The sequence below is a fragment of the Pelodiscus sinensis genome, chromosome 9 (genome assembly GCF_052426305.1).
Source record: "Pelodiscus sinensis isolate ZL-2025 chromosome 9, ASM5242630v1, whole genome shotgun sequence".
NCBI classification, from domain to species: domain Eukaryota; kingdom Metazoa; phylum Chordata; order Testudines; family Trionychidae; genus Pelodiscus; species Pelodiscus sinensis.
In genome coordinates this window covers 63082603-63101863 of record NC_143060.1, presented here as the reverse complement: position 1 = coordinate 63101863, position 19261 = coordinate 63082603, and the positions used below count along the sequence as shown (strand labels likewise).

At 54.1% G+C, this 19261-nt stretch overlaps 1 protein-coding gene across 3 annotated transcripts in view; it reads right to left on the bottom strand.

The window, feature by feature from the left end:
* ASTN1 (astrotactin 1) overlaps window positions 1-18855 on the bottom strand; it is a 145368-nt gene extending 126513 nt beyond the window's left edge. The window contains exon 1 of one of the 3 annotated variants that reach the window (XM_075936893.2): window positions 18518-18855. In XM_075936893.2, the coding sequence (XP_075793008.2) occupies window positions 18518-18800 (283 nt within the window). In that variant the 5' untranslated portion in view covers window positions 18801-18855. The remainder of the gene's footprint in view (window positions 1-18517) is intronic. The other 2 variants (XM_075936892.2, XM_075936891.2) reach the window with 2 other exon arrangements.
* Window positions 18856-19261: the final 406 nt, after the last annotated feature.

The window sequence follows — 19261 nt, the reverse complement described above, 5'->3', positions numbered from 1 at the left end:
CCCTGCGCCAGAGATGGCGAGGTTAGTAGTGCCCACAACCTCCCAGTCCATCATTAAGTTGATTATCCTCACAGAGTGTTAAAGTCAGAGCCAGGAGTGACAACTACAATCCTCACCACGTTCGGTGACATGCGGGGGGACAGCGGGGACGGGCCCAGAGCCGGCAGACCCAGAGAACGAACACACATGCTGCAGTTCGGCCACCGCTGGCGAAAAACACCCCAATCTATTCAAACACATTCGTCTTCGAAGCTGCCAGTTCCAACCTTTCCCACTGGCGTAGAACAGCCACCAAATCCCCTTCCAAACACGAACTGAATTCAGCCTTGCAGCGTCCCGGGGCAGCAGGGAAGGAGAATGCCCTTTTTAGAGACAGGGAGCTGAAGCACTGACGATTAAGTGATTTGCTGAGGGCCACGCAGAACGTCAGTGGCAGAGAACACAGCCCAGGCGTGCTGTCCGCCACTCCTACCACGACAGCACTACAGAAAGCAACACCTGTCTCCAAGCAGGCAGAAGATGTCAAGTGTTCAGATGTGGTGGCCAGGTGCAAGATGCTCTACCCATATATCCTCACCGTCGCCCTCCCAGCCATACAACTCAGCATCGCTGGGGCCAACGATGCTGCCAGGAGAGATGGGCCCAAATCAAAACTTGGACCCCAGACACATTTGAGAGCTCTGGGAAAGCGCCACAAATGGCATGAAACAGGCCCCGGTCCATTACTGTCACAAGAAGAGCTATGCCAGATCCCCCAGCCAAAAACATGGGTTCTAAGCCACTCAGAGGGGACTAATGACGGGGGGAGGGGGTTCAATTTCTGGTTGCCCAGCATAAGACAGTTTAGATCGGGGTGGAGAACCCAAGGCCCAGGGAGAACCCACCCAGGTTTACATGGACCTTGGTGTGATGTAGTGGGGGGTACCTTGCTGGTTGCTATGCTGGGCAGTGGGCTGTGAGTGACCTCCACTGGCTGCTGTCTGGAGCACGGCCCAGCAGGGCAGGGGATGAGTCATTATGCAAGGGGGCTTCAAACCTGTCTGACCAGTTATCTCCCAGGGAGCGGAACAATGGGAAGAAGGGGAGTGGAGCCCTGGCTGGGGGCAGGGCTGGAAGTGAGTGAGTTAGCTTCTGTCTGGGAGCATGGAGAAAGCAGCCTAGGCAACAGGCTGGGATTTAGGGGCCCAGGCTTCCGCATCTCAAGGGGGCTGAGGCATCCTAGGCCTGCCCTGTAACCAGATTACATCCGTGCTGTGCTGTATCCTGGAGAAGCAATAAACTCCCTCTATTCTACTGGCTGGTGGAGTCTGTCCGTACCATTACGGGGGTGCAGGAGACGGGAAAACCCCAACGCGCCGTCACACTTGGTTCCAGGAAGCGCTAAGCACCCCACTCTGACAATCAGGCCTGCTCTGTGCAGACAATCAAGCACAGCAAGGTAAGGGAAGCAGGAGCCGGCTTAAAAGCTGTTTCCCCTCAGCACCATCTCCACAAGGGAGGCAGAGGCGTAGCAGGGGACCTGGCGTGAGCCAGAACCCAGACGCTGCACCTCTGCTTTTTAAATGTAGTAAGAGCAGCCACAGCGAACCCCCTTATCAATTAATCGAGTAGCCTTGGAAATTCCATCGACTACTCGATTAGCTTACTCACCGCTATTTAACATCCCTACTGTCGGCCACTAGTCCCTTGGCTTACATGTGCAGCCAAACAACAATGGAGCTACCCGCAGTAAAAGCGATCAGGTTGTAATGCAGAGAGCTGTAGGACCAGTCTGCTGGAAATCGTACAGTCAACTTCCACTGTGGCCAACCACATCCAGAGGCCACTGATTTTGGTCAAGGGATTGAAGAGAGCAGGCTCCTGCGTGCCCTGGCAGAGGAGGGCTGGGGTCTGCTGCCAGGGAACAAGGAGAGTAATAAATAAATTGTGGTAACACCAGAATGGGGGTCCTCCCAAAATCCTACAGCTGCAACAGCCTGGGTTAGAAATCAAACCGGGCCAGAAGGCAACCAGATGCCAGGGAAGGCATGACAGGGATTAATAAGGGAGAAGTTTAAACGAGTGGAAGACGAGACTCCTCCAGCACTTCATGCAAAATTAATTTAATTACATGGCCCAGGATCCTGAAACTGATTCTGCTGTAGGCTTGCTGGGGCTGGAGGGAGGGGGAGTGGCAGAGACGGCTGCCTTCCCCTCCTCTCCCAGCCTGCCCAGGGAGCTAAGCACACTGGCAAGACAACGGTCCCGAGTGCTGCCATGATGGTACGAGTCGCTGACCGGCCAGGTTAGATGCTAGCAAAGGTTCCCCGACTCACTGACAGATGCAGAAGTCTCATCTCCTCCCCTACCCCGCCCTCCTCTAGCCAGCCCCGGCCGACTGCCCGGCCCCACTGCTCGTCCTTCCCCCCTCTGCCCCGTCTCGCACTGCCTCCATTCACCAGAACAGCCCCTGCCCCACACCACTGCTGCCCACTCCTGCGCTCGTCCTGCATTGCTGCTCCCAGCCCCTCACGCTCCCCGCTGGCACCCTCGCCCCCTACGCTGTGCAGGCCAGCGCTGCCCCCCCCCCACACACAGCCCGCAGCTCCCGCTCTGGCCCCTCTCCGTTCCCAGCTGGGGGAGTGCACCCACCCACACCCCACCAGCCCTAGGCCACTTGCTTCGGTGTCCACTATGTATTTGAGAGAGAGAGTCTGTCTGTGAGCGAGCAAGCGAGCCTGTCCGTCCATCTGTCTGTTAAACGGTAAGAGCCAGGCACGCCAACTTCGGGAGGCAGCTTCCTCTTCTAACCTACAGCAAGCTCAGGGTCTGGCTGTGCGGGGTGGCAGGGCTGAAGCCCCCCACCCCCAATTCATACAGGGACACACAAAACCATGCAGAAGAAAAGTAGAATCACCAGGCAGGCGAAAGCAGCTGGCTGGGGGCACATCCCTTCCTCCCCGTCTCAAGCCTCCCACCCCTCAAGTGCCCTTTAGGGAGGGCAGGGGGGTTTGCAGCTCCCCTCACCCCCGATTCATACGGGAACATGGCTGGTTGTTCCCCTTCGTCAGGTAGCCAAGGGAAAAGTGCACCCTTCCCCCAGCCGTGCCCGCTGCAGCAGCCAGAGAGAGGCGCTTCTCACCTGGCTACACGCTGCCGTCTGAGAGAGGGCCGGGGTTGTCCCCTCTCCCCTGTCACAGCCCGCACACTCCTCCCCAGCCCCGCCCCAGAGCAACAACTGAAATGAAATAAAACACGGACCCGAGTAATGCCCGGTCAATCTTCTAGCTCCCAATAAAGCACCATCGTCTAATGAGTGTGAGCGCCCCCAATGCCTCTGCTGCTCTCTTCCACCCAACGGAGCCTCCCCGGGGGTCTCGCCGACTGACTTGGACAACTGGGACGGAGGCAAACACGCAGCCCTGTAACCATGGAGATGCTGGTGAGCCACAAGAAAATGGCGCGGACCCCAGCTGGGAAACTCCTTCCGTCATTAAGCTTTCCGGTGAGGCCAGCTGGGAATTCAGCTCCATGGTAACCCCTCTGCCATGCCAGAAAACCGCTTCCTGGCAGAATCAGCATTCCCATGCCTCGATTCCAGTTTCCAGGTGGGATTGGAGTTGGCTTTCCCTGTTAACCCCTTCGACGGAGACTTCCTGCCCAGCTACAGGACACCTAATGATCAGGCTCTCCAGTGGCTGCTGGATTAACAACAAGGGGTATTGAACCTGCAACCTCTTGATCTGAACGGGCAACCTTCCATGACGGAGCCAAGAGAGGCAGTTCTGTTGGCCGAAGCTGTAGCAGGCTCACGCCTAGGGCCCTACCAATTTCATGGCCATGAAAAAAGGCATCACAGACCATGAAATAAACCCTTCCCCATGAAATCTGACGTCTCCTTGTTCCTAGGAGCACCCCCTCAAAGGGGGCATCTTACCTTCAACTGGGTAGGGGAAGGGTAGGACCTACCCCTCCACTAAAAACAGCTCTGGTGATGGGAGGGGGAACTAGAACAGACCCACCTCTTGGAACCTCGGTGGTTGCCGTTTTCAGAGTGCAGACCCAAAGGCAATCTCATTACCTCCACAGCAGGTGTGTGATCCCCCATCTCCTTTGGAGTCAGGACCCCTCAGTTACCACACGGAGAAAATTCAGGCTTAAACAGATGGACACGTGAAATTTACCAATTTTCAAATCCTATGGCCATGAAATTGGCCAGAATGGACCACGAATTAGGGTGCCACTCAAATCTCTACCTGTGGTCCGGCCACCGCCAGGGAAGGAGGAACAGAGTATCTATAAATAATACATTGCGTGCTGCAAGCACATTTCAATTCACCAGCCACGCTCAGGGTTCCATCATGCTAAATGCTGCACAGTGAGAGCCGCCCTGCCGGGCAGGGGCTACGTCCGCCCCAGAGCTGGAGGGGTTATTTCCATCTCGAGGAGGCACACCTGCACTAGCTCCGACTGAGCAATAAAAACAGCAGTGCGGCTGCAGGGCAAGGGACTAGCCACCCAGAGACATGCCTAGGCTCTCAGACTGGCTCATGCTCAGCACAGCCAGCCCCTCTGGCTGCTTGTACCGCTGCGGCTGTTGGAACACGAGCCTATAATACTTGCATTGCCATTTGGCTCTACCCGCAAGATTGTGGGTGCCCAGGGCTGGCCCCGTAACAGCTCGTAGGAGCCCAACAGAGCAGCTTTGAACACCTAGCCGCTGCTGTGATGTACCCTTCTAAATGCGTCTTTTATTGCACAGAGAGTCAGAGGGCGAGGACGACGCACAAAATGAATTAGGAAAAGAGTCAGCTGCCAACAAGACTGAATGACAAATGACAACGCTGGCTGCAGAACGGATTTTGAGTGAACGGTAACACACACGCCCAAGCATCCATTGGCCATTCTTATTATTCCTTCTTTGACAGCAGCTCTGAGGTCCTAGCCGAGCTCAGACTCCTGCCGGGTTTGGTGCCTGGCCCCCAAACCTTCCCAACTACACAGATAAGAAGGGAAGAAAGGAAAAAAGTCACCCCCCATTTCACAGACGGCAAGCCAAGGCCCAGAGACGGGGTGCCTGCCCCAGGGCAAACAAGGGGTCTGGCACGTGGCTGGGAAAGGACCTCAGAGCTCGGGAATCCTAGTGCAGGGCAGGGATGAACACAAGAAGGTGGGGCAGCATCACGTGCAGTAGTTAAGTGACCTCTGAAGTCCTGCAGGGCGTAGCAGGTTAGGGATGTAAAATCCTGTCTAATCAGTTTAACGTTCGGTTTAACCAGTTAACTGACTCAGCGGGATCCCAGGTGGAGGTCCGCTCCAGTCCGGCTGAAGCAGCCCCCCGCTGGGCGTGGGGGCCCCGACAGGACTCAAGCAACCCTCCTTCCATGGCAGGGGGGATGCTCCTGAGCACTGGTTAACGGTTACTCAGTAAGCATCACCCGGAAAGGGTGACGGAACCCGTTCACATCCCTAGTAGCCAGCCACCCAGCTCCCTCCGCTGTGCAGAACGGCTCGGCGCACTGCACCAAGCGCAGGTTGGGAGTCCAGGAGGCTGTTCAGGTATCACTTAATGGTCTGCCCCTCTAACACCATCCATCAACTCACACGGTGACGCAGTGAGCTGGGTGCTAAATATCTCTGGTGCCATGCCAGAGCTGCAATGGCTACTCCCTCCCCTTGCAGTATTCACTTTATTGATAAGCCTGGGTGGGTAGGAACCTCTCACCACATGCACAGTCCCTGGCTCTGTTTCATACTGCTGTGTTGCCCTCCCTGTTCCTTCCCCCATAACAGTCTGTCTCCAGTCTCTTCCCATCCACTCTACTTTGTTAAACACCCATGACTTTCCCAGTCTTTGGCTGCAAACTCATCAGTTTCAAAGGTGCTTCACTTTCCATTTCTTGGGCTTGTTTGAACTTGAAGCTCCACAGCTAAACTCAAGGGCTGTGAATCCAGGTAAGTAGGTCGGTCTCACACACACACACACACACACACACACACACACACACACCCCCGGCTGTCACCTAGACCCTAGCAAATCAATTCCAGTAAGTTTAACAGAAACTCAGAACAACTGTCATCTAAAAAACCACCAGCTCCTTCCAAAGATCAACCTCATATACAGAATTATTCTACAAGAACGGATTCATATTTCCAGGAAAATACTGCAGAGCACACAGGTGTATATATGCACAACCTCTCTCTGCTGGTTCATACCAAGGCTAAGCAAAACTCATTTTTAATAACTTTGATGGGTGATATTAATGTTTATTTTAAGCTTTTCTTAGATTTACTCAATATGTATCTATTTTATTTTCTTAGTTGCACAAAATATTGGGGGAGCCAGTCAAAAGTTAAAGCCTTACAAACTGTTCAAGCGCAAACAGACAAAATATACAAAGTAAATATCCTTAAATCACCAAATTCTACCTGGTTTTATTATTTATTTGCCAGTGCATTTGTAATGAGATTGACTCAAAAGTCTAAGTCGCTGGCTTTTGACACTGAACTCTCAAGCATCATTTTTCCTACTTTGCCTATTTGTAAGTTCTGGTTTTTATTGATGAAAATATTTTTCTTATGTAACGATGATGAAATCGACATTTACCAACCTGCACCAATAATAAAAAAAAAAAATCAAACCCTACGAAGTCTCTTCACAGCACACTTCCCTCTGGTTTCAATCTGCCAGTTTTCGCCAACATTATATTCTCTAAAAAGCAATATAACCCAGATAAAACAAAGTTCATTGTCAAACATACAACAGAATACATGGGATCACAAACATTCATGATAATGGTATTACAGGTTGAATCTTTCTAGTCCAGCAACATCCGTGGTCCGGCATGATGTTAGTTAGCCAGATGTCCACTTATCTTGGGTGCAGCCAAGTTTCCCACAGTCCCATCAAGTTTCTTTACAACCACCAGTCCCAGCTCTCAGTGCTCTGTGATGCTATTTAGCTCTAAATTTACCCCTCAATGTCTTCTAAGAGCCCAGCAGCAGTGAAAGTGTTGGCAATGCTGCTAGAACAATATTGGTCAACACCGGTCAGGTCCTGAGGGTGCTGGGCTACATAGGTTCAACCTCTACCCTTCGATCACTGCCCAAACAGACCAAGACTGGAAAAGACCCTCGTGATCCTGTAGTCAGACCTCCTGCACATCACAGAACCGCACCCACCTCTGCAATAGGCTATCAGAGGCAGCAGTGCATGGGGGGGAGGGAAGGGGAGGCTGCTGCAAAGCAGCCTCTGTCTGCAGCAGCCCGGGCTGGCCGCAGACAGAGACTGGTCCAGCAGCAGCCCCTGTCCATGGGTGGTTGGTCCCAGCTCCCCACAGCAGCCTCCCCTGCCCCCCCCCCCCACACACACACACTGCTGCCTATGACAGAGGCAGCGGGGGAGGGACCAGTTATGCTCCCTGCCCCCCCCATTGCTGCCTCTGAGACAGTGGAGGCAAGGCGTGGAGGGAGAGGGGGAGCAGTCAAGAATCTTAACTGATAAGCCTAGATTCACTGGTTAATTGTATACTCGATGACTCATTTACATCCCTATTAGAAACCATCTAATTTCAAGCCTAAACTTGTTGATCGCCTGTTTATGTCCATTTGTTCTTGTGTCAACATGGGAATTTAATTCTTCTCCCTCCCTGGTATTTATCCCTCGGACGTATTTATAGAAAACAATCCTATCTCCCCCTCAGCCTTGGTTCAGCAACATTTGTTGAGTCTCCTCTTGTAAGACAGGTTTTCCATCCCTAAGAGTCCTTCTCTGCACCTGTCCCAGTTTAAAGTCTTCTTTCTTAAACATGGGAACCTAGACTTGCTCACAGAATTCCAGGTCATACCAGAGCCTTGTATAACAGCAATAACACTTCCCTATCTTGACTGGAAATACCTCGCCTGACGCATCCTAGGCTTATATTAGCCTTTTTCCTAGGCATATCACACTGGCAGCTCATAATCATCCGGTGAGCAACCAATACACCCAGTACTTTCTTCTCCTCTGTCACATCCAACTAATATGTCCCCAGCTTGCAGCAAAAAGTCGTATTGTTAATTCCTAAGCGCATGACCTTGCACGTTTAAATTCCATGCCATTTCTGCTACTCCACTTTTCAAGGTTGTCCAGATCGTCGTCCTTTCTACTGGCAATCCCTCCCAACTGCGTGTCACCTGCACATGTTACTAGCATGCTCCCAAGGTCATGAATGAGAATGTTAAAGAAGATGGGTGCCAAGACCAAACCCTGAAGAACTAACTCCCCTAGTAACCTCCCTCCTGCCTGGCAGTTCACCTTTCAGTGTGACCCATTACAGCCTCTGCTCTAAGCCTGCGAGAACAGATGCTGCATAGCAATGTCCCCTGAAGGTCACCAATCCCAAGTGGGCAGGGAGTTCACACCAAAGGAGCCTTTTGCAAGAATGTCGTCTCCAGTTCTTGCCTCCTAAGACTGTTCACATCAGTGCCGTGGATAATTGGAACAGCACAGTCCAGCAAGACGGGGGGACCCTCGGGGGCCCCAGCGCCACGCGGCTTGGGCCCCACTGCCATGACAACAGGAGGCTAGATTTGAGTGAGCAGCACTGCAACTCCATGAGTCAGGTCACAGCTCCACTCACACCCACCTGGTCCAGTCACAGAGGTCCCTGAGCGGCACTGCAGCCCCGGAGGGTGGAATGACTGCAGTAGGGAGCCAAGTGCAGTCAGCCCCACAGCAGAAGAGCGGCAGGTGCTGTCTCTGTGGGATGAGCAACGGGCAGGACCCAAATTGCACCAAAACCACCTCAGGGCCTCCGCCCCCCAAACTATTTACTAGTTTGTATCAGGCCATACACTTTTAAAAATGGGCCCGTAGCTCAAAAATGGTGAGTGCCACTGCCCAAGAGCACAAGATATTAAAAAAGCAGATGCGGGAACAACTACACTGCTGGTGGATAATCACAAGAGGCTCGTTTATAACAGCTTGGGAGATTTTTATTTAGGTACCTCAGCCAACGTCCGACCACAAGAATGCCACAGTAGCTAACTGACATATATACTACAGGCAGTCCCCGGGTTACGTACAAGATAGGGACTGTAGGTTTGTTCTTAAGTTGAATCTGTATGTAAGTCGGAACTGATCAGTTTCAACAGTGGCTGAATCTGGACGTCAGTTCCGACTTACATACAGATTCAATTTAAGAACTCCAGGCATCCCCAAGTCAGCTGCTGCTGAAACTGATCAGCGGCTGATTCCAGGAAGCCCGGGGCAGGAGCTTCCTGTAGTCAGCCACTGGTCATTTTCAGCAGCTGCTGACTTGGGGACACCTGGGGCAGAGCAGCTGGGGTGCTGCTGGGTTGGTCCAGTGGCGCCCAGAGCGGCACTACGGGACCAACTGGCAGTGCCCCAGCTGCTGTACCACAGGCGTCCGGAGCAAAGCCGCGGAGCACGGGGGCAGCGGGACAGCCCAGACGCGCCGTGGCTATCCTGCTGCCCTCGGGCTCCATGGCTTTGCTCTGCTCTGCTCCCCGTCCCCCAGGTCTGCAGACCAGGGGGAGGGGGAGCAGAGCAGAGCGGCAGAAAGCACGGCCAGCTGACAGCCCAGACGCGTCTGGGCTGTCAGCTGGCCGCGCGTTCCGCCGCTTTGCTTCCTCTCCCTGGTCTGCTGGAGACCAGGGAGAGGAAGTGCCCCGTTCGTAACTGCGGATCCGACATAAGTCGGATCCGCGTAACTCGGGGACTGCCTGTAATAAGCTTGAGGCAAAAGGATTAATAACCTGTGAGAGAACGCACCCAGCATTAACAAGAACAGCCATACCGGGTCAGACCAAGGTCCATTCAGCCCAGTATCCTGTCTGCCAACAATGGCCAATGCCAGATGCCACAGAGGAAGGAATCCGTCTCGTATGATCCATTTCCAGACAAAGAGCGGCAAGAGACACCATTCCTACCCATCCTGGCTAATAGCCATTGATGGACCTAACCTCCATGAATCTATCTAGCTCTTTTTTGAACCCTGTTCAATTCCTAGACGTCACAACATCCTCTGGCAAGGAGTTCCACAGGTTGACACTGCACTGAGTGAAGACAAACTTCCTTTTGTTTGTTTTAAACCTGCTGCCTATTAATTTCATGTGCTGACCCCTAGTTCTTATATTGTGGGGAAAAGTAAATAACTTTTCCTTATTCACTTTTTCCACACTCGTCATGATTTTGTAGACTTCGATCATATCCCCCCTTAGCCTCTTCTTTTCTAAGCTGAAAAGTCCCAGTCTTTTTAATCTCTCTTCATATGGGACCCGTTCCAAACCCCTCATCAGTTTTGCTGCCCTTTTCTGAACCTTTTCCAAAGCCAATAAATCTTTTTTGAGATGAGGCGACCACATCTATACACAGTATTCAAGATGTGGGCGTACCGTGGATTTATATAGACATTAGCACAGCAAGCAGATTTAAAGGAAAAGGGCTGAAAATCCTACTGACCGCGTTAGGCACAGTGACCTCTAGGGATGTTAAAACGATTCAATGTTTTAACTCAGAGCCTGCCATCTGACCAATAGGCCCTTTCACAGACAGGGCTAATCCCACCCAGTGTGGCTAGCTGCTGCCATGGTTAACCAGCAAGGGCCATTAACCAGTAAGAGTACTGATAAGCCGCATGCTTATCAGGACACTTACCGGTTAAGCGTTTAACATCCCTAGCGGCAGTGTAACACGTTATAAAAATTATATCCCACCCAGCCTGTGTGCTTAGAGAGAAAAATGCAGCCCTCGGAAAATGCCAGGATGACAACCACTGGTAATGGTGATGTTGGTGAGGGGCAAGAAGATGTAAAAACAACCCGACGACTTACTTAAGGAATGGTGTAAATATATGGATGATAGAGTATGAGCTGAGCCTCTCTAGCTGCCTTATGGGGTAACTTGTTTGTGAATTTGCTAACTATATAAATATAGTGCAAGTCTCTCAAATGTGTGCATTGGGGCTCCCAACTAAACTGTAAGGGTACGTCTACACTAGCCCCCTAGTTCGAACCTCATTCCACAAGGAGTAACAGTTCATTCGAACGAAGGGGTTTATCTCAGAATCCCGCTTCTCTGCCGCATGGAGACACAGGCAGTTACTTCAGGCTAGTCAGTTTCCAAAATGGCGACCGGCCAGGAATATGCTAATCAAGCGCGGGATATTTAAATCCCACGCTTTATTAGCAATTTTGGTCACCCTCATTAGCCTCCCTAGTTCAAACTAGGGGGCTAGTGTAGACGTACCCTAATTCTGATTATACAGGGCCCGAAGTTTGTGCGCAGAATTTACGTTCCCCGCAGATTCCTACTTCCTAGAGAAAAATGATTTTCTAAATGCCTCTCCCCAGCAACGTGGGCATGTCATTTCCGGTATCTGGAACAGCTGGCAGAGAGGTGAATGACTGGTTCTTAACACACTCTCCTATCCACTCAGCCACACTGCCTCTAATTCTGCCTCTCACTCTGCTTATTCCCAACAATCTTCCACCCACACACAAGAGAGACTCAAGCCCAGGATCATCGGTTAACCTTCACAGCTACACGCGGGCCCCCAGGACGCTGTCAGGGAGCTGCCTGCTCCCCCTCCCCCAGGCTGCTTGGGATTTCCATCGACTATTCGATTAGTCAATAAGGACTAGCATGGCATTCCACCTTTGAAATGTACAAGAGCTCCAGCCTCATGAGATTTGGCTCCCAAGTTGGAGCACGCCCCCTCCCACAGAGCTGGAGCTGAAGGGCACCGGCTTTTAAGCCAGCTCCCCCCAGCACCCTCTCCTCTTCCCCATCCCTGCTGCCTCTTTCTGATAGAAGCAGCCAGGCAGGGGGGAAGCGACGAGTGTGTCGACTATCCAATAAGCTTTCGCTGCCCTGCTCCAGTGCTCACAAGATTATCTTCGCACTACTGTGCATGTCAGACCAAAGGCTAATACTTTTCCCTTTCTGATGACTGGTGCAAGACCAGGGCTCGGAGAAGTCCATGACTCCTTTGTCCTCCAAAGTGTTCCTAACCCCAGGGACCACGAAATACTTGAACTTAAAATCCCATCAGTCTGATTACCACTCATGGCAGGACCTAGAACCCTCTAGATCAGTCTCTCTCAAACTGTGCTCCGTGGAGCCCATCTCCAGGGGCTCCGTGAGGTTGACAAACTGGAAACATCAATAGGTACCATACATACAATCAGTGGACCGCTGGGGCTCCGCATAAATTTTTAAGCATGTAAAGGGCTCCAGAGCCCAAAAAGTTTGACAACTGCTGGTCTAGATCATCCCTGACAGGTGTGTGTCTAACCTGCTCTTAAAAATCTCTAGTGATGGAGATTCCACAACCTCCCTAAGCAATTTATTCCAGTGTTTAACCACCCTGATTATAAAATATCTCCAAATGTCCAAACTAAACCTCCTTGACTACCATTTATGCCCATTGCTTGTTATTCTATCCTCCAAGGTTAAGGAAAATATTTTTCCTCCCTCTTCCTTGTAACAACCATTTAGGTACCTGAAAGCTGTAATGTCCCCTCTCAGTCTTCTCTTTTCCAGAGTAAACAAACCCCGCTCTTTCAATCTACCCTCCTACGTCACGTTTTCTAGATCTTCAATCATTTTTCTTGCTCTTCTCTGGGCCTTCTCCAATTGGTCCACATCTTCCTTGAAATGTGGTGCACAGAACTGGACACAATACTCCAGCTGAGGCCCAACCAGCACAGAGTAGAGCGGAAGAATGACTTCTTGTGTGTCTCACAACTCTCCTGTTAATGCCTCCCCGAATCATGTTTGCTTCTTTTTCAACAGGGTCACACTGTGTTGACTCATATTTAGCTTGTGGTCCACTATGATTCCTAGACCCTATTGCCGCCAGTATACACCTCCCTAGGCAGTCATTTCTTATTTTGTATGTGTGCAACCGATTGTTCCTTCCTAAGTGTAGTTTGAATTTCACCCTGATTTCTTCAGCTGATTCCTCGAGTTAGGTCATGCTGAATTCTAGCACCGCCCTCCAAAGCACTTGCAACTCCTCCCAGCTCAGTATTATCCACAGACTTTGTAAGTGTGCCCTCTATGCCATTATCTAAATGATTGCCCAAAATATTGAACAGCACCAGTCCCAAAACTGATCCCTGCAAAATGCCATCTAGGCTGCATTTCCCTAATTTGTTTTAGGGATGTTAAATTTAGATTAATTAACATTTCCATCGATTATTCCATCGACTATTCGATTAGTCTATAAGGGCGCCTCCCCCTTTGAACTGTAGCAAGAGTCCTGTCGGGGGACTGGCCCCACGCTCCCTGCAGCGCCCTCAGCCAGTGGGGCTCTTGTACATTTCAAAAGCAGAATCGCAGCAGAACCAGCACAAACAGACTGCTTTAGTCCCTGCTCGCACCGTTTCCCTCTGTGCCTCTACCTCCTCTGCCTCCCGCAGAAATGGTGCTGGAGGGAACAGGTTTTTAAGGGAGCCCCTAGCACTGGCTCCTGCTCCCCCACCTTGCTGCTGTTCTTTGATAGAGGCAGCAAGGGGAGGGGGAAGAGACTAGTACATCACTAGTCAATTATCGGATAAGGTTATGCTTATCGGATAGTCAACTAGTTACTTACATCCCTAATTTGTTTAAGAGGAGCTCAAGCAAGAAAGATCAAAAGCTTTATTGAAGTCAAGATATACCGTATCCACCACTTCCTCCTATCCACAAGTTTTATTATCCTATCAAAAAAGCTATCAGGTTGGTTTAACATGGTTTATTCTTGACAAATCCATGCTGCCTGTTACTTATCACCTTATTATCTTCTAGATGTTTGCAGATCAATTCCTTAATTATTTGCTCTTAATATATTTCAAAAGCAGAGGCGCAGATGCAGGGACAGAGAGCGAGCCAGGACAGCTGATTTTCGGCTCACTCCCAGTCCTCTCCTCCCCTCCCTCGCTACAGCTCTGCGGTTTCCCCCTTATTGACTAATCAAGTAGTCAATGGAATTTCCATCGACTACTCGATTAGCAGATTATATGCAATTTAACATCCCTAGTACAAACGCAGCAGAAAATACAGAGCCAGCACAGAGCAGGGCCTACAAAGCAGCCCCTGCCTGGATAAGCCAAGCTGGAGGTGGGCCGGAGTTACAAGGGGATAGTCTCCTCCTTCCAGCCACGCACAGAAAAGAGAAGCCACATCAAGAAAAAGCTTCTGGCCTCCCTCTTCAAGGCTCTCCAGCCTTGAGCCCACACTAACTTCCAAATCTAGATCCAGCTTCTCACCTTCCAATCCAACACACACCAGCTGGGGCAACGCTGACCTGCCCCCCCCCCATCACTCTGCCAATACCAGCCTCGACCACCCACTCATCTGATTTCCCAACAGAGCCCCTCCACCACACCCACACACACACACGCTTTCTTTCTTCACCCCTCACTCCACACGTGGAAATGAATGCCTCGCTGGCCACAGTTTACCCAGCCTCCCCCTCATAAGTCCCTCCTTAAAACCAACCTCTGCCCTCGTGCCTTGGCGAGGCCAGTGGCCAGCCGTGGCAGCTGAGACCCCTCGGTCTCCTGCCTGTAGCACGCGCGCCTCTCTCTGCTGTTTCTGTGCTCTCCTGGCCACTTGCCATTCTCCACGGCCATTCCAACGCCTTTAGAAAAGGAGCGTCAGGACCGGAGTCCGCAAGTTCCCTGGGCCAGCGACTGTCTTCGAGGCCGGTACCTTGCTCAGCAGAGGCCCAAAGAACACCCCCGAGGGCCTACACTAAACCAACACCAAGGCAACATCAATTTGCCCGGCTCCGGACTTCCCAAAGACGCCCAGGTGCTGAAACTGGGGGAGGAGGGGCAGCCGCAGCCCCTGGCTCTGAGTGGTTTCTACCCCACACAGGACTTAGTTTGGCGCCTGACAACTTGTTCAAGCGCCCCCGGAGAGGCGCGGTGTGCGCACTCAACAAGCTGCAGGGCTACAGCTGATTTTGAGTCACCCCCTTCTCCCCACACCCCAGTGCACAGAGCCCAATACCCATCCGTCAGCATGCGGGAGGATGGAGGAGGAGGATGCTAACACCTACAAAGAGCAATTACTCCCGGGGTAACCCCACTGAAGCCTGCTGAATTGCTTGTCCACGCAATTGCTTGTGCAGCTAGCACCGGCAGTGGCTGCTGCTGCCAGTTGCCATGGCAACCCCAGCAGGCCTTTCTGCAGCAGGGGCCGGAGGTACCCGGCGCAGCGCCGCTGGTTTCTGTGCTTGGGCCCTGCGCACAGGATGCTGCATGGTAGCTGCCGGCCTACAGACAAGGCGTTTGGGGGCCGAGACAGGGGCATGGCGGCCACCCGGGCCTCCAGCTGCCCCCGGCTTCCATTAAGGCGCTGTGCGTCCCCCCTTTCCAGCACAACACACTGTGCGTGTTCACCATGTGCCTCACACAGACCCAGCCTCTTCCAGCCCCTGCACACACATTACAGAGCTCCACAGGCACCCCTGCACAGGACCACGTCTTTGCCACCGCGGCAGCCCAACGCTCTATTCAGAAACATCATACAAAGAAGGACTTACCCCTGTGCTTCCATTTCAGCCCCCGATGGGCAAGAACTCCCCTAATGAGTGCTGGGGGTGCGCACACAGAGCATGCATCTCCCCAAACCTCCAGGGTACGGACTGCCGGCCACATTCATCCCAGGAGCGTCAGAATCTACAGGAGTGTATTTTTGTGCACACCAATCCTTCCCACCCAGGATGTACAGGCCGGCCTCACTATAAGTCTAAGATACGTTCCAAAAAACTTGGACTTATAGCGAAACAACTTAAAGCGGGGAATTTTTTTCCTGCGGCTGACTTCCATTTGTGCAAATTGTTTGTTTGTTTTGCACAACTTAAGAGCAGGGAACGGAAGGACTTAACGACGTTAGTGAGGAATGGATTACAGCAGGGATGTCCTGTGCCAGCCCTACATGGCTTGGGTGCATGGCTGAGTTCTGCATACAAGAAATGGCTCTCTTCGGGGTGGGGAGAAAGAAATTGTAATGAGAGGAACACAACCAAGCTGGAACAATATACTAATTCCGCATGCACCACGTGCGTGGCGGTATTTTTCCTGAACTGGGGGAGGCAATTAAAGAGGATACAGAACTCTGGAGAGGCAAAGCACATGCAAAAACGAACATCCACATGCCCCTCTTCTGAAAGGTTGGGGAAGGGGCAATACAGACCAGGCTGAAGCAGCGTTGGACAGGTGAACTCGGCATAAGGAAGCGGCTTGGACACGGGCAAGTGACTGCTTGGACACGGGCGTCAAAAAGACGATGCCGCTGTTTTGCGGGCGGGATGTATTTTGCGCCCGGGAGGCAGGGTGCAAGTGGAAACAGGCGATAAAGCTGAAGGTTTGAGGGATGGGTGAGTTTTGCAGGCAGCATGCAAGGGGCCTGTACATGTCTGGAGTCTAGTGCCGGTAATAACGTTGATGCCATAAGTTTTACTACGTGGATGAGTTTTGCAGGCAGGAGGGGATGTGAGTAAGGCATTCTGGGGCAGGGCTTCACAGAAAGAATGAAGCGGATTACGTGTACAAGCAAATTCGGCCTGGCACGTGTAAGTAGCAAGCAGCACAAAGATGACGTACAAAAGCAGGGCCTCATTCAGCTCTCACACCAACGTAAATCATAAAGAAACCCAATGGAGCCAACAGAAATACACAGGTTATATTCTGATGTAAACACAACAGCATTAGGCCCTGGAAAAAGTCAGATGAATTCTGCTCATACTTGGTAAAGCACAGACCCAGAGCACGGAGATGGAAGGGCTGTGGGAGTATTGCACAAGGGTCACACGCGTGCATACACAAGTGTTCTGGTGCGAAGAGACCACAGAGGCAAGCGCCTTAATGGGAAGGGAAATGCACATGGATATTTTCCACCATGTTACAAGAGCAATGAAGCCGCTTGGATGAATATAGAAGAGAAACTAACAGCCCTCACCTGGATGCAGCTACCTGGAGGAAGAGGAGTGTCAATTAGGCAGCACACTGGCCTACATGTGAGTGCAGGAGGTTATAGGCATGGTGTGGTGTGGAGGAACAGCAGTTAGGGTGCAGCTTTTGACTGGATGAATATACATGATACATATCAGAGGTCACATGGATGTGGCCACCTGGGGTGCCGGGTAAGGGCTGCTTTGCATGCCGCAAGGGATTGGCTTGTAGAGCTGCAGGACACATGGCTGCTGGGTACAGGGGGAGCTGTGCAGGAGGCTGTGGGGGCAAATCTTCCTGGCCCACTTCATGGCTGCTGCATCCCTCAAGGGAAGGGCACAGGGCCACCTGAAGGCCCCTGTGTGCTGTGCATGCGGCTCTCTGGGGGTGCAGCCAGGTGCATGGCTGCTGTATGCACGAGAAGCTGCATGTGGCTTTCTGGGGGTCCTGGCTGCTGTGTGGAGCAGGAGCTCTGCCTGCTGCTACCTGGGGGTGCAGGAAGCATGGCTACTGTGTGTAGTGCCTGCTGCTATGGGGGGGGAGGGCATGAGGAGGCCTGTGTATGTGGCCTTCTGGTGGGGGGGGAAGGGGGCGGACTGCTGGACAGGTGCATGGCTGCTGCAGGCAAGAGGCTTGTTCATGTGGCTCTCTGTGGGGCACAGCCACAGGCACTGCACACAGCAGCCATCTGGAGGTGCGGGGGTGCTGCGGGGAGGGGGGCTGCTGCGTGTGGGGGAGCCTGTTGCCCGTAGCTATCTAGGAGTGCGGAGGGCCCTGCTGCCCAGGGCTATCTGGGGGTGCAGGGCTGCTGCATGTGAGGAGGGGGCCTATTGCCCATGGCTATCAGGGGATGTGGGGGTGCTGTGTGCAGGGGGGGGCCCTGTCTGTGGCTATCGGGGATAGCGGGGGCCCTGTCTGTGGCTATCAGGGGATGCGGGGATGCTGCGTGCGGAGGGAGGTCCTGTTGCCCGTGGCTATTGGAAGACACGGGTTGCTGTGTGCAGGGGGGGTTGTTGCCCGTGGCTAGCGGGGATGTGGGGGCCTGTTACCCATGGCTAGTGGGGTATGTGGGGGTGCTGTGTGCAGGGGGCCTGTTGCACCTGGCTAGCGGGGGGGGGTGCGGGGGCCCTGTTGCCCCTGGCTAGCAGGGGGGGGGGGGGGAACGCGGGGGCCCTGTTGCCCCTGGCTAGCCCCGGTGGCAGGGGGGGGCCCGTTGCCCCTGGCTAGTGGCGGCGGGGGGGGGGGCGTTGCCCCTGGCTAGCGGCGGCAGGGGGGGGGGGGCCCGTTGCCCCTGGCTAGCGGCGGGGGGGAGGGGGGGGGGGGGCCCGTTGCCCCTGGCTAGCGGCGGCAGTGGGGGGGGGGCCCGTTGCCCCTGGCTGGCGGGGGGGGGCGGCGGGGGGGGGGGGGCCCGTGGCCCCTGGCCAGTGGCGGGGGGGGCCCGTGGCCCCTGGCCAGTGGCGGGGGGGGGGGGGGGTGGCGGCGGGGGGGGCGGTTGCCCCTGGCTAGCGGCGGGGGGGGCCCGTGGCCCCTGGCCAGTGGCGGGGGGGGCCCGTGGCCCCTGGCTAGCGGCGGGGGGGCCGTGGCTCACCCAGCACGAAGTAGGGCAGCTCCGTGTTCTCCAGGTCGTCCACCACGGCCAGCTCGCCGGGGAAGTCGTTGCGCACGGAGAAGAGCAGCTTGGGCTCGGCGGCCGAGGGGCTGTGCATGATGCTCAGGTCGTTCTCCCGCAGGAAGGGCAGCGCCGACACCGTGATGCTCTTGAGCTTGCACTCGAGCTCCCGGGCCGGCTCCCCCGCCGCCTCCGCGCGCGCCGGGCCCGGGACGCAGCAGCCGGCGGCGGCGAGCAGGGCGCAGAGCCGGGCTAAAGCCATCTTGAGCCGCCCGCCCCTCCCTTCCCGGCGCGGCGCGGGGCGGGGCGGGGATGAGCGGGCAGCGCGGCCGCCGCCGGCTCCCTTTGTTCGCGGGCGGCGCGCGGGGGGGGCCGCGGGGCTTCACAGCGGCGGGGCCGCCCGTCTCCTGCCGCGCCGCGAGCCCCCGGCATTGCCATGGGGGGGGGCTGCAATCCCACCCCGCCCCGGGGCGCCGTGCAATGCCCAGCTCCGAGCCCCTTCCGTCTCGGGGGGGCCACAGAGCAATGGTCGCTTGCACCCCCCCCCCATTGCACCGTGCAATGCCCAGCTACGACCCCCTTCTGTCTCCGGGGGGGGGCCACAGAGCAATGGTCGCTTGCACCCCCCCCCCATTGCACCGTGCAATGCCCAGCTACGACCCCCTTCTGTCTCCGGGGGGGGGCCACAGAGCAATGGTCGCTTGCACCCCCCCCATTGCACCG